The sequence below is a fragment of the Citrus sinensis genome, chromosome 8, assembly GCF_022201045.2.
Source record: "Citrus sinensis cultivar Valencia sweet orange chromosome 8, DVS_A1.0, whole genome shotgun sequence".
NCBI classification, from domain to species: domain Eukaryota; kingdom Viridiplantae; phylum Streptophyta; class Magnoliopsida; order Sapindales; family Rutaceae; genus Citrus; species Citrus sinensis.
This window is the reverse complement of record NC_068563.1, coordinates 7355756-7369838: the sequence shown is the minus strand read 5'-3', so window position 1 is coordinate 7369838 and position 14083 is coordinate 7355756. Positions and strand designations below refer to the sequence as shown.

The window sequence follows — 14083 nt, the reverse complement described above, 5'->3', positions numbered from 1 at the left end:
GGTTACCTGTTATCATCAAAAATTTATAAATCATAAATGTTTCAAGCATACCCTTTATCCAGAGGAATCAGCAATTTAGAATCGGGGGCCCTTGTAGGTTGTTATCCAAGAAATGGTTGGGCATAAGATGTTATACAGTCTATGTCAGCTCCAAATTGTTAGTGATGACTTGCAAGACAAGCCATGTGAAACTTTGCTGGTGTCTCCATCAAATGCCTCTATACCACTCACTTCAAATTTCAATGTATTCTATAAATACAGAGGTATTGTATCCAAAGCGGCAAAACCAAATAGAAACACTTTCCTTTCATCTCATAAGTCATTTGTGCTCTTCACTCTTCATCATCTTAATTCAGAAGTAAATTATTGATAGATAGATATGGCTATTCATGTACCTGGAATCATGTACGCTAAGCAGATTCTCCGCCAGGCTAAATTAATTGTAAGTCAAGGAGTTTCAACATCCAAAGTCGTGCCAAAAGGCCATTTCGCAGTTTATGTAGGAGAGAACCAAAAGAAAAGATTTGTAATTCCAGTATCTTTCTTGAATCAACCTTCATTTCAAGAACTGTTGAGTAAGGCTGAGGAAGAATTCGGGTTTGATCATCCGATGGGTGGCCTCACAATTCCTTGCAGAGAAGATATCTTCATTAATGTCACTTCCAGCTTGAATGAATCATGAAATGCAACACTAGAACTTCCTAGTATAGACAATTTTGTAAATCCATTTGGAATTTTTTTTTTTTGTTGGGTTCTCTTTAGGCAGAAAAGGAGAGGGTAAAGAAAATTTCTACATTTGTAAGAAATTCATGAATTAATGTTACTGCAGTTTTTCTTCTGGATATCAATCTTGAGTACTCCTTTTAATGAAATTGACTATACATAAAAGTTATCAAAAGGGTATGGAATTGCATAATGAACTAGTTGTCCATCGGCACGGAAAAGGGAACTGAGCAATTAATAAATTACACATCTCTGATGTAGAAGATGGTGTCTTTGAGCAGAGTTTTTCTAATGGACGTCAATGGGAAGCTTAACCTATGATGAGCAAATGTAATTGATTTTGATATAAATGAGCAACCAGAGAACATGAACTGTATAGGACTACAATGATAGATAATAAACATTTTAAATTTAGAATCCGAGACTAGAACTGTTAGAGTGCAAATTATGCACTAGTTTTGCATTGTTTACTTCCCTTAATACCGATGTTTTGCACTTAATAATAGTGATTTACTTATGTTTTACTTTTGTAGGTGCAATTCTATTGATTGGTGATAAAATTGAGCTACAAGATAATGTTTAAGGATGATTGTTCTCTTAGAGAAATTATGAGCGTCAGAAGAACTTTGTTGATAAGACGTGGACGCCTGCTGTCAACTACGGACCTGCAATTTTTAGTTTAACGTGTTTTGTATTTTTAATTATTTTTGTAATTAAGAATTTAATATTTCAAATATTAGTATTTTATTTTAAAAAGAACTCTAGAGGAGAGGAGAGAGAGAGTATTTAAGGGAGGAATCTATTGTGAAAAAGTAAACTTTTGGAGAAAAGAAAAAAACCCTAGATCTAAATTTTTCTCTTCTCTCTATGAAGAACTAAACCTATTATTCTGGTTGAAGGTTAATGAAGCTTTGATTCATCACTACTGTGAGATCTTTCTTATGCTTTAATTGTTTTATTACTTTTTGGGTATTTGTTTGTTCTCTGAATTATTTTCATGATTATGTTTGTTAATTAGATAACTGGCCACTATTTAATTATCAACTTAATCTATTGTCCATTAAAGGATTCATCGTATGAAGATTTTAATGTTTGTGACAAATAATATAGCAGTGAGTTGTGTTATGAGAATAAACAATCTAATTTAAATGAACCATCGTATGCATTTGTTGATTAGGATTTGGGTCTCTCTGGTTTTTCAGGTTGTCAATTGATTAAATCCTATGATCGTATCTAGGGTTGTCTATTGATTAGGGAAATAACCAACGGTCATACCTTGGTTATCGACTAGTTAAGGAGAGATTGACTATTAGAGGGTCTCAGTAGTTATAATCGGTCTATTCATAAGTAGTAATAATTTATATTTGAATCAATGATCAGTAGTCGAATCAAACTGAGTTAATTCCTTCAACCAGAGCTTTCTCCAATTTGAATTACAATTTTAATTTGCATTCTTGTTATTTTAATTTGATTTTTATTATTGTCAACAATTCCCCCATTTTGCATTTTATATTTTAAAAGGATTTAAATAATTACCGATCTCTGTGGACACGACTCTGCTCAATCACTATACACAATTTATTTAGAGTAGGTATTTATTTTTGCTGGCTTCGACAACCATCAAGAACCTAGAGTTGAACAATCGATTTTCATTGTATAGCCATGATTAGAGAAGCTAACTAATGGAGAGTGACGATTGGCCTGCCTAATATTTGAAGATTGATGGCAATGGTTCTTTGACTGCATGGTAAGGAAAAAGCAGAAATTGGAACTAATCACATGATTGGCCTGCCTACATTTTTTTATTGCACTCAAGATGTTTTAATCTTCCTCTTTTCTTTTTCGACAAGTTATGAACTTAACACGCATTGCCATTGCATCAATTATCATGCTATCTTATCCTTATTCATGAAAATCCACTTGACAGTGGTATGACGCATGTCTCTAATCAAAGGATCACTCAACTTAGCGCCAATATCAGCAGTACCTAATTTTTTTTGTTTTGCATCCATATGAGAACTAATGATCTGACAGTTTTGTTTTATATTGGTGTAATTATCTAACTTTTTTTGTTTTTATCAGCAAATGTTCTTCTATCATATATTTAGATGGTCCTTCATTGTCTTGCTTTAGAAATTGTAGGCCAATCTTGATTGTCAACAAACTAGCACGATTATCTTTCGGCCCTCTAATCTTGGCTGATTCTTTGCAAGACAAAACCATGTGATAGTATGATACCCTCTTTAGCAATGCCTTAAGCAGACCCCAGAAATGTCTTTTGACCATTTTAGATGATTATGTCTATTGACCATTGTAGATGATTATCATACGAAAATTCATCTATATATGCCCACATACATTGATGACCATACAAAACTAACCCAAGTTTCAGCACTACAATCAATAGCATTTCTCCAAATTCTCTTGTTTGATTCTCATTTGAAGCCACATACATACAAAGTAAAACCAATGGGAATCCGTGTCCTTGGTTTCATTCCTGCTAAACAAATTCTTCCTCACTCAGTTCTAACAACAAAGAATAAAGAAGCTTCAACATGTGCAGATGTACCAAAAGGCTTCTTATCAGTATATGTCGGAGAGAATCAAAAGAAGCGGTTTCTGGTTCCTGTATCCTATCTGAACCAGCCTTTGTTTCAAGATTTGCTATAGCTGAAGAGGAATTCGGCTTTAACTATCCAATGGGTGCGTCGACAATTCCCAGTGGACAGGACACTTTCATTGAGGTCATTTCACGATTAGATAGATCATAAGAGTAGGCATGCACTAGCTTCAACTGCCAACTTTAATGTAAATATTTTTCTCCTCCTTTAAAAGGAGTTTTGGGATTTGAATCTTCCCATCTGATCATTGTTAGTAAAGAAATACAAATTGTTTGACTTCCATTTGTCAGATTTTTAGTATTTAATCATTCTTTATTATTATCCTTGATATACTATACAGCATGAAGTTTCATTTAGATATATTTCATCTATTGATAAATATGACATATATTTCAATATTTACATGGCTAAGAATGAAAAGCTTTCCTATTGAAAAAAGAAAAAAATATATTCAAACACAATTGACATGGCAATTGAATACCAACTGTTCAACAAAAACATGTTCTCTATCTCAAGAGGTCAGCACTTAAATTTGGGTGCCCTGTTTAGGAAACTTGACCAGAAATGGTTCGGAAAAATGTCTTATGCAATCTCAACCATTTCAAAATTCTGGTAATGACTTGGAAGACAAACCATGTGAACTGCTGCTCATGTCTTTCCCCAAATGTCGTCTACTCCATTCACTTGAAATTTCAAAATTTTCGATAAAGCCAGCCATTTATTTGTATGTATACCTTCACATTCTCTACCAGCAAGTCATTTATGCTTTTCGCTCCTGGCGTAATGCATGCCAAGCAGATTCTCTGCAAATCTAAATTATTTGCCCGTCAAGTAGCTTCAACATTTGTAGATGTTCCCAAATGTTATTTGGCTGTTTCTGTTGGAGAGAGCCAAAAGACAAGATTCATCATTCCAGTATCATTCTTGAATCAGCCTTCCTTTCAAGAACTATTAAGTAAAGCCTAAGAAGAATTTGGATTTAATCATCTAATGGGTAGTCTCACAATTCCTTGTAGAGAAGATATCTTCATTAATCTTACTTGTAGTTTGAATGGATCATGATAAGCAACACTGTAACCAATGAGTGAAGACTACAATGTTGTAAGTTCTATGTTTGTATGCTAGAAAAGTTACAGTTCTAGTTCTCAAATAGAAAACATCATTTAATTTAAACCGACTATTATTTTATTTCTACTATTACTTTTCCATTTATATTAGTTAAAATCTTTGTACAACGTGTCATTAAAAAATGATTTTGTTGTGTCACATTAGTATATGATATTACTTTGAGAAAGACATCCTCAACAGTATTCATGTGCTCTAATGGCAGAGCCATGATAAGCTATCGGATGGAAGTGTGATGATTGGCCTGCCTAACAGAACAAATAACACTGATATTTCTATGGCCATTAAGCATCAGATATTTCATTTCGTTGCACACTATATTGGAAGTCAAAAATGCATTAATCATTTTGCAAAGGCTTTAAAATCACATCATTTCAGAATTTTCAATTGTACTTGCTTCCATTACTTTTACACCAAATTTCTACGGTGAGTTGAAAATGGACACTTGAGTACTGAGGATGATCAGAAACAAGAGCAAAGAAAAAGATTTAAAGTGTTGAATTATAAAAGATATTTACATCTCAGACAGGAATGTCATATTTCTGTCACTAAATTCTCTTATGCTCTTATATGCATTGGAGAATGTGTTAGATTTATTTCTCACATTATGTGAACTGACATAAATCATTCTAATTATTTTCTATATTTTACCGAATTAATACGTGACTAAAGTTAAATATTGTTGAGTAATTTTGACAGACTCATTTATTAAGTGATCAAATATGGTGTTAATGAGTCTAATTTTGACATATCCTGTACAGTAGTATATTATGGACAAGTATATCCTTAATTGTGTTATTTTAGCCCATAATGGGATGGGTAATTTTGTACTAACACATGAGGGGTCCCTGCGCTCAACCGCTGTATTTAAGTAACTTCAGCCCATTGAAAGTTAACTGTTGAAAAATCAGTGGCATGTGCGCAGTGCACCTCTCTCTCTCTCCCTCTCCCTCTCGTCTCCCGTGTGTGTATGTACAGTAAATTTTGAAGCAAGCCGATCCTTGAGCTGAAGCAAGGGAAACAGGAATTCAAAAGCTAGATCAAGCTTGTAACAACTCAGTAAAGCTCCATAACAAGCTTCCAAGGTCGGATTCATGGGAGATCATGGTAAATTTCGAAATTACCTAAAATATGTGTTTGCTTGGAAATGCACGATTAAGGGCATAAAGTTTGTTATTGTTTCAACAATTGGTATCAGAGCTCATGGTTATGCATTTCCTTATAAATCATAGTTGATTTGTTGGTGAAATCTCACTCATGGAATTTTTCCTTTAATTTTGGATTTTTCGAAGTTTTGGATTTGGGCATATTTGATCAAATCGTTGTTAAATAATGCATGAGTGATGAGTTTGGAGTAAAAATATGATTTTTCCGTGATTTTTGGTGGCCAAAATCGGGATGGTATGAATGTGGTTGCTGTAATTTTACTGTAGCAACACTGTTGAGACATTTGAGGTTGAAGATGATATGACGGGATAATTTTGTTGGATCCCTAAACTTTGCAAAATGTCATTATGGCCCAACATATTTGCAAAATTTTCGAAATGGTCCTTGACCGAGGGTCAACTTTGTAAAAAATCAGTTTGGTCCTTAAATTTTAGTAAATTATATTATGGCCCAACATTTGATTTTATTTTATTTATAGTTTGGGCCAAAAGTTTTAATATTTAAAACAGTAAACATAATTCTAAAAATTCGGCAGTTTAGTCCAAAATCCTTTAAATTTTGGCGATTTTTCAGAATTTAAATTTAAGAATAATCCATCATTGTTGAATTTTATGGGCATAATATTCATATATTTTATTGAGGCATGTAGATATTTTATTTGATTGAATATCTTGGTGGAAACTTTAATTACGTTTTGACAAAGTTTATTTAGCCTCAATTTTGTTAATGTATGAAATATATATATGATGCAAAACTACAATTTAGAGTGATTGCGTATCTGCTTATCGTACGACCAATCATGATAAATTATTTGGTGGTTTGCAATTGATTGTCCATTTACAATTATGAATTATGGATTATGTGATGGATTGTTATTGTTCTGACCAAGATCCATACGGGTGATGATACTGCCCTATCGGCAAATCACTACTTGGTAGGATGCTTGGGAAGATAAAGAGGTTTGTTGAGTATTTTCTACTGAGTGGCTTAATTACCCTGTCGGTAATAGGTCAATGTTGGTGTTATATTCAACTTGTCTGCTTTATCTTTAGGTTAGTGCAATCCTATATTGTTAAAGGATGCCTAACATATTGTGTTGCTATTAGAAAAACTAAAAATGAGGAGTAATTGATTATAGCATAATTTTCATTTGGCATGCTTGATAATCCTTTTGTTATTGCTTCCTCGGCTCTTGATATTCTCTCATTTCTCCAAGTAGCCTCCCTCAAGAATTTAACTGGGACAAATTTTGAGGACTGGCATGAGTCCATTTTGTTTTAGTTGTCTACACTGAATAGAGACTTGGCATTAAGAGTTGATGAACCAGTCAAGCCCACAGATAAGAGCACTGCTGCTGAAAAAGCAGAGTGGGCAGCTTGGGATGAATCCAATAGACACTGTCTGGATACAATGAAATACACCATTGATAGAACAACTCGAGATAGCATCCCTGCATGTGATAAGGCCAAAGATTACTTGGCAGCTGTTGGAAGAACTTTTAAGAAGGTAGATAAGGCAGAAAAGGGTAACTATCTGAGGTTGCTTGCTAACACTCAGTATGATGGTGTTTCTGGGGTGAGAGAGCACATCCTTAAGATGACTAGTTACCATAAAAAGCTAAAGGACATGAATGTCAATCTGCCTGATGACTACCTGGTCTTCCAAATCCTTGAATCTCTTCCACCACAATTTGGCAATTCGAGAAGCCAATACAATACTCAGAGAGACACTTGGAATATCACTGAGTTGACTGCTTATGTGGTTTAAGAAGAGGAATCATTGAAGAAGGGGAAATCTCACACTGTCATGGTGGCAACTACTCAAGAGAGTGGAAGTGTGAAGAAAGGCTCTTCAAAGGGCAGCAATAAGTTTTTCAAGAAGAAAAAGTTTGGCAAGAAAACTTCGCGTGGTAATTCTTCTACCACTTCTGGTTCCACCTCTGAGAGCTTTAAGGGAAAGTGCCACTTTTGTAAGAAACCTGGGCACAAGAGAGCTGAATGCAGAGGATTCAAAGCATGGTTGGAAAAGAAAGGAATTCAGAAGCAGGAGGGAGCCCAATGAAGGGGAGTTGATAGTTCACATGGGCAATGGAGTGATAGCCAAAGTTGAAAGCATAGGAGTTGTCAGACTACATCTAGCCACAGGCTATGTTTTGGATCTGTTAGATACGGTTTATATTCCTTCTATTAGGAGAAATTTGATATCTGTATCTATTTTGGATAGATGTGGCTATACTTTTCATTTTGGTGACAGAAAAGTTTACTTATTCTGCAATTCAGAGTTAGTTGGTTCTGGCACTTTATATGATGGCTTATATATGATTGATTTATTTCCTCGTGCTGTTGAATCATCATCCAATGCTCATGTTATGCATGTTGTTAGCTCTAATCGTGTCAGGGTTGATGAAAATTCCTCTATGTTGTGGCATAAACGGTTAGGTCACATTTCTAACAGAGGATGGAGAGGCTTATTAAAGATGGGATTTTACATAAGTTGGATTTCTCTGATTTTGGCACGTGTGTTGATTGTATCAAAGGCAAACTTACTGCCAAAACCAGAAAAGAGAGAACTCAGAGGAGTCAACAGGTGCTGGAGTTGGTACATACAGACATCTGTGGGCCATTTACTCATATTGCTATTGGAGGTTATAAGTACTTCATCACGTTCATCGATGACTTTTCTCGTTATGGTCATGTTGAACTTCTTGTTGAAAAGTCTGAATCTTTATCTGTGTTTCAAGCCTTTAAGGCTAATGTTGAGCTCCAAAAGGGCAAGGAAATTAAAGCAGTAAGATCAGACATAGGTGGAGAGTACTATGGGCAATATGATGAAACTGGGCGTAATCCTGGACCTTTTGCTAAATTTCTTCAGGAATGTGGAATAAAAGCCCAGTATACAATGCCCGGGACTCCTGAACAGAATGGAATTGTAGAAAGGAGAAATCGTACCCTTCTTGACATGGTGCGGTGTATGCTAAGTAACTCCACCTTACTAGATTTTCTGTGGGTGAAGCCTTAAGAACTGCAGCTTACATTTTGAATCAGGTACCTAGTAAATCGGTGCCCAAAACTCCTTATGAGTTGTGGTCAGGAAAGAGACCGAGTCTTCGTCATTTTCATGTCTGGGGATGCAGAGTAGAAGTGAGGCCCTATAATCCACAATCAAGGAAACTTGATCCGAAAACAATTAGTGGTCATTTTATTGGCTATTGTATCGGCTCAAGGGGTTCTAGATTTTATTGTCCTTCCCACACTACTAGAATCATTGAGTCTGATCGTGCCATTTATTTTGAGGATGATCACAATGGTGGGATTTCTGAGCCTCGCAGTCTGACATTGAGAGAAGAATGTGTGGTTTTGCCTATTCCATCTTTTCCGACTTCTGCGATGGGATTACCACATATTGATGATTCTTCTGTTGATCCTGAACTTCATCATGATATAGAGCCTATGATTGTAGAGGATAATGGTACTGATGTGCCATTGAGGAGATCAGAGAGGATCAGGAGACCTACAATTTCTGATGATTATGTTGTTTACTTACAGGAGCATGATTTTGATGCTAACTCTTCATCTGATCCTATTACCTTTCAAGAGGCCATCAGTTGTTTAGAATCCTCATCTTGGCTACATGCGATGCATGATGAGATGGCATCTATGTATCATAATGGGGTTTGGGATTTAGTTGAGTTGCCAGATGGATGCAGGCCAATTGGTTGCAAATGGGTTTTCAAAACCAAGAGAGATGTCAGAGGTCAGGTAGAGAGGTATAAGGCCAGGCTTGTGGCTAAGGGTTTCAGTCAAAGAGAAGGCATTGATTACACTAAAACCTACTCTCCTGTTTCTACCAAAGACTCTTTTCGTATTATCATGGCATTGGTAGCTCATTTTAATTTAGAATTGCATCATATGGATGTGAAGACAGCTTTTCTCAATGGGAGCTTGTCTGAAGATGTGTACATGGTGCAACCTGATGGTTTTGTTGAGACTGGTAGAGAAAACATGGTGTGTAAGCTTAAAAGGTCCATTTATGGACTTAAACAGGCATCCAGACAGTGGTATTTGAAATTTCACGATATTGTCACCTCTTATGGGTTCCAGGAGAATGTCGTTAATCAGTGTATATACTTGAGAGTCAGTGGGAGCAAGTATATCATTTTGGTGCTTTATGTGGATGATATCTTGCTCGCTGCTAATGACACTAATTTGTTACTTGAGACTAAGCAAATGTTGTCAGTGTCCCGATAATGATGTAGACAAAGCTAGAATGCAAACAGTCCCGTATGCATCCGTTGTGGGTAGCCTGATGTATGCTCAAGTCTGTACTCGCCCTGATATTGCTTTTCCAGTGGGAGTACTTGGAAGATACCTGAGCAATCCTGGATTTGAACACTGGAAGGCTGCAAAGAAAGTACTTAGATATTTGCAAGCCACTAAAGATTTTGTATTGACATATCAGCAATCTAACCATTTGAATATAGTTGGATATTCTGATGCTGATTTCGCAGGGTGCTTGGAAGACAAGAAATCCACATCAGGTTACATCTTTATGATGGCAGGAGGAGCTATATCAAGCAGACACTCATAGCTTCTTCAACAATGGAAGCAGAATATGTAGCCTGTTTTGAGGCTACACGTCATGCTTTATGGATGCAGAATTTTATCACAGGGCTAGATTGTATATTGGCCGTACCGAGGCCATTAAAAATATATTGTGATAATTCTGCGGCTGTTTCTTTTTCTCACAATACAGTGAGTTCCTCACGTTCCAAGCACATTGATATTAAATATTTGTTTGTGAGAGAGAAAATTGCTCTATCTTGTGTATCAGTAGAGTATATCCCTACAGAACTCATGTTAGCCGATCCACTTACTAAAGCTTTAGCTCCAAAAGTATTTAGGGAGCATGTCACGCATATGGGATTATTTGAATCCACTTATATATGCTGAGTCAATGGGAGTTCTGGTTTGTATTATGAGTTGCAACTTAAATGAGCTTATGTATTACTCATTTTGTTATCATGCATGCATATTGTTATGTGATATGGATATGCCATATATTGTGTACACATTTGGTTGTGTATGGCATTATGTATAGAATAAGGATACGATGGTCCGAGACATTTTGCTTAGTCTTAATATGGACATTAAAGACTGAAGCATTTTGACTTAGCTTCAGTGTGCTTTCTGGAGACATTTTGATTCAATCTCATTATGATCATAAGAAAGCATGACTTCCATGAGACATCTTGGTATTAGTCTCATTATGATGAAAATGGAAGCTCGCTTCTCGAGACATTTTGCTAGAGTCTCATTATGGTTATAACGAAGCAATGGTCTAGGAGACATATTGTTTTCGTCTCATTTTGCTAGACATGTGGACTTTATGGAAATGAGCATGTTGATCACATTGTTATGTTATTTCCATAATTATACTTATATACTACTACATGGTCACGTGTTTATAGGTGTCTTATTATATGGAGCATTCTGTCGGTGCACATATGATTTGATATTTATGGCACATTTTGGACTTATTTATGTTTTGGGTGATTGCTTGTATTTGACCTTTTGTTATAGTCACATATTGATTAATTCGGTTGTTTTCAAAATATTATTTTATTTTAAATTTATCATTAGAGTGATTTTTGTCGTCCAAGTGGGAGATTGTTAGATTTATTTCTCACATTATGTGGACTGACATAAATCATTCTAATTATTTTCTATATTTTACCGAATTAATACGTGACTAAAGTCAAATATTATTGAGCAATTTTGACAAACTCATTTATTAAGTGATCAAATATGGTGTTAATGAGTCTAATTTTGACATACCTTGTACAGTAGTATATTATGGACAAGTATATCCTTAATTGTGTTATTTTAGCCCATAATGGGATGGGCAATTTTGTATTAACACATGAGGGGTCCCTGCGCTCAACCGCTGTATTTAAGTAACTTCAGCCCATTGGAAGTTAACTGTTGAAAAATCAGTGGCATGTGCGCAGTGCACCTCTCTCTCTCTCCCTCTCCCTCTCGTCTCCCGTGTGTGTATGTACAGTAAATTTTGAAGCAAGCCAATCCTTGAGCTGAAGCAAGGGAAACAGGAATTCAGAAGCTAGATCAAGCTTGTAACAACTCGGTAAAGCTCCATAACAAGCTTCCAAGGTCGGATTCATGGGAGATCATGGTAAATTTCGAAATTACCTAAAATATGTGTTTGCTTGGAAATGCATGATTAAGGGTATAAAGTTTGTTATTGTTTCAACAGAATGTTCATCTCTTGCTGTCACCAATTATTGTTTTGGATGTGAATTCAATTAAAGTAGACTTTTTTTTTTAATCTTATTTGGTCCCTTTTGTTTTCCTTGCGCTATTAGCCAGTGTACACCATCTATCTTGCCTGCTTATCCTTTCATTAATTAACCCGCTCTTAAAAGCTGTCTCAAACTTGTCTCTAGTCAAAGTCTCACTTAGTTATGCATTTATAGCAACTCTGGCTTTCCCAAATGTTTATTTGGTTCTCCATTGGTTTGCTTTTGAAATTTGTACGCCACAGTTGATTCTCAACAAACTAGCATGATGATTTTTCAGCCCCTAATCTTTGTGCAGTAGTTGGAAGACAGAGCCATGTGATGGTGTGATGCCCTCTTGAGCTAATGTCGTAAGCAGACCCCAAAAAATGCTCTTGACCAATCACTCGCTGAAGATAATTCATGATTTCATATGTAAGTTCATCTATATAAACCCATATGTTTTGGTCACTAAACCAACTCAAGTTTGAGCATTAACAATTATTCAACAAATAGCCTTTCCTTCAAACACCTCTCACAAATATTCTAATTTGAAGTAGCTTAAATTCAAGTAAAAGCAAATGGTTATTCGTCTGCCTGGTTTCTTTCTTGCTAAGCAAATTCTTCGGCAGTCTGTTCTAAATGCGAAGAAAGGAGCTTCAACATCATTAGATGTACCAAAAGGTTTCTTAGCAGTATATGTTGGAGAGACTCAAATGAAGCGCTTTCTGATTCCTGTATCCTATCTGAACCAGCCTTTGTTTCAAGATTTGCTAAGTAGAGTTGAAGAGGAATTCGGATTCAACCATTCAATGGGCGGTTTGACAATCCCCTGTGGAGAAGACACTTTCACTGATATCACTTCTCAATTGATTAGATCATAAGAGAAGCCACTTAATCAACATAATTTTGCATGGTAGCCGAAAAAAAAAACACTAATCTGCAAGCTATCTAGGAACTGTTAAATCTGATGTAAATACTTTTTCCTCCTATTTTGAAAGGAGTTTAGAATTAAAATGTCCCATCTGAGAAAAATCAATAATGGAATGCATCATACAAATTGTTTATCTCTAATTCCAGATGCTTTATATAGCTCTTTTATGTTATTCTTGATTACAGTTCAAGTTCGGGACAAGCTAAATTGCAAGTGTCAACTGTCATCCAATCTAGCAATTTATTAAGATTTCTAACCTATGAGAAAAATGCCATCAATATTTGCTTATTTTTCCGTTCAGTTTTCCTAAACTGCCAGAAAATTTCAACCACAAGTTATATGCAGGCGACTTTCCATCCTTGTAGATCAATCAGTTTGTTGTATATATGGAATTTGTATGTTTAAATACAGGTGAGGGAGCTAACAAATAAAGTAACCGTGATGATGGGAGCACTGTCCTTTTTAGCCTAGGAGCAAAGCAAATGTGAAGTAAATGAAGGCCATGGGCTATAGTACCTCATACCAAATACTGCCGAAAGCCGAAATGTGATAAATGCCAACCAGCTCTGAATATTGCATTGTCAACAGTGATAATTTTTACTTTTAGCAACAATCAGTTTCTTCATCAACTGGGTTGTTTTCAGTCTCTTGGTTTTTCAAAGGACACATTTCATCACATGCTTTACCCTGTAGCGTCTTGCCTAATGGTGTACTAAAGAACATCTTAGTAACATTTGTTCATGACATGTCACTAATAGACATCTGCCAAACTCGGGATTAACATCTATCATTCAGTTACATTTTATTCAATGCATTAGGCCATCCGTCAAAGAATTCAATGTATTATTATAGATCACATTTTATTCAATGTATTAGGCCATTAGCACCGAGGAAGAATTAATGCTGTAACAAAGAATTCCAGTTATATTAGCAAATATTTTTTGGTCGGCAGAATGGGTGATAGAAAAGATAGGCCAGTTAAAACGTAGCAGAAAGAATGTGCCTAATTATCTTAATGGAAGGTACCCTATTTGGGTCCCTAGTAGTAGGGTATCCTAGAAATAGGTGGGCATAATCTGTTAAAACAGTCAATCAGTTCCAAATTCTAAGTGATGACTAGCTAGACAAGCCATGTGAATTATGCTTGAGTCTCAATGCATCAGCGCCACTCCCCTAAAATACCAAAGATTTTCCACATAGAATGCCTTCTATAAATACATA

At 35.7% G+C, this 14083-nt stretch overlaps 1 protein-coding gene and 1 pseudogene across 1 annotated transcript; both read left to right on the top strand.

Moving 5' to 3' along the window:
- Nucleotides 1-268: 268 nt before the first annotated feature.
- LOC102630281 (auxin-responsive protein SAUR24-like) lies at nt 269-844 on the top strand. Its single transcript, XM_006487231.4, has one exon. The coding sequence runs from the start codon at nt 380-382 to the stop codon at nt 680-682; it is 303 nt and encodes a 100-aa protein (XP_006487294.2). The 5' UTR covers nt 269-379; the 3' UTR covers nt 683-844.
- Nucleotides 845-2884: 2040 nt separating this feature from the next.
- Nucleotides 2885-3644, top strand: LOC127899068 (auxin-responsive protein SAUR23-like; annotated as a pseudogene).
- The last annotated feature ends 10439 nt before the right edge of the window (nt 3645-14083 follow it).

Excerpts from the sequence above, each read along its gene's own strand:
- LOC102630281 (XM_006487231.4), top strand. The coding sequence starts at position 380 with ATGGCTATTCATGTACCTGGAATCATGTACGCTAAGCAGATTCTCCGC.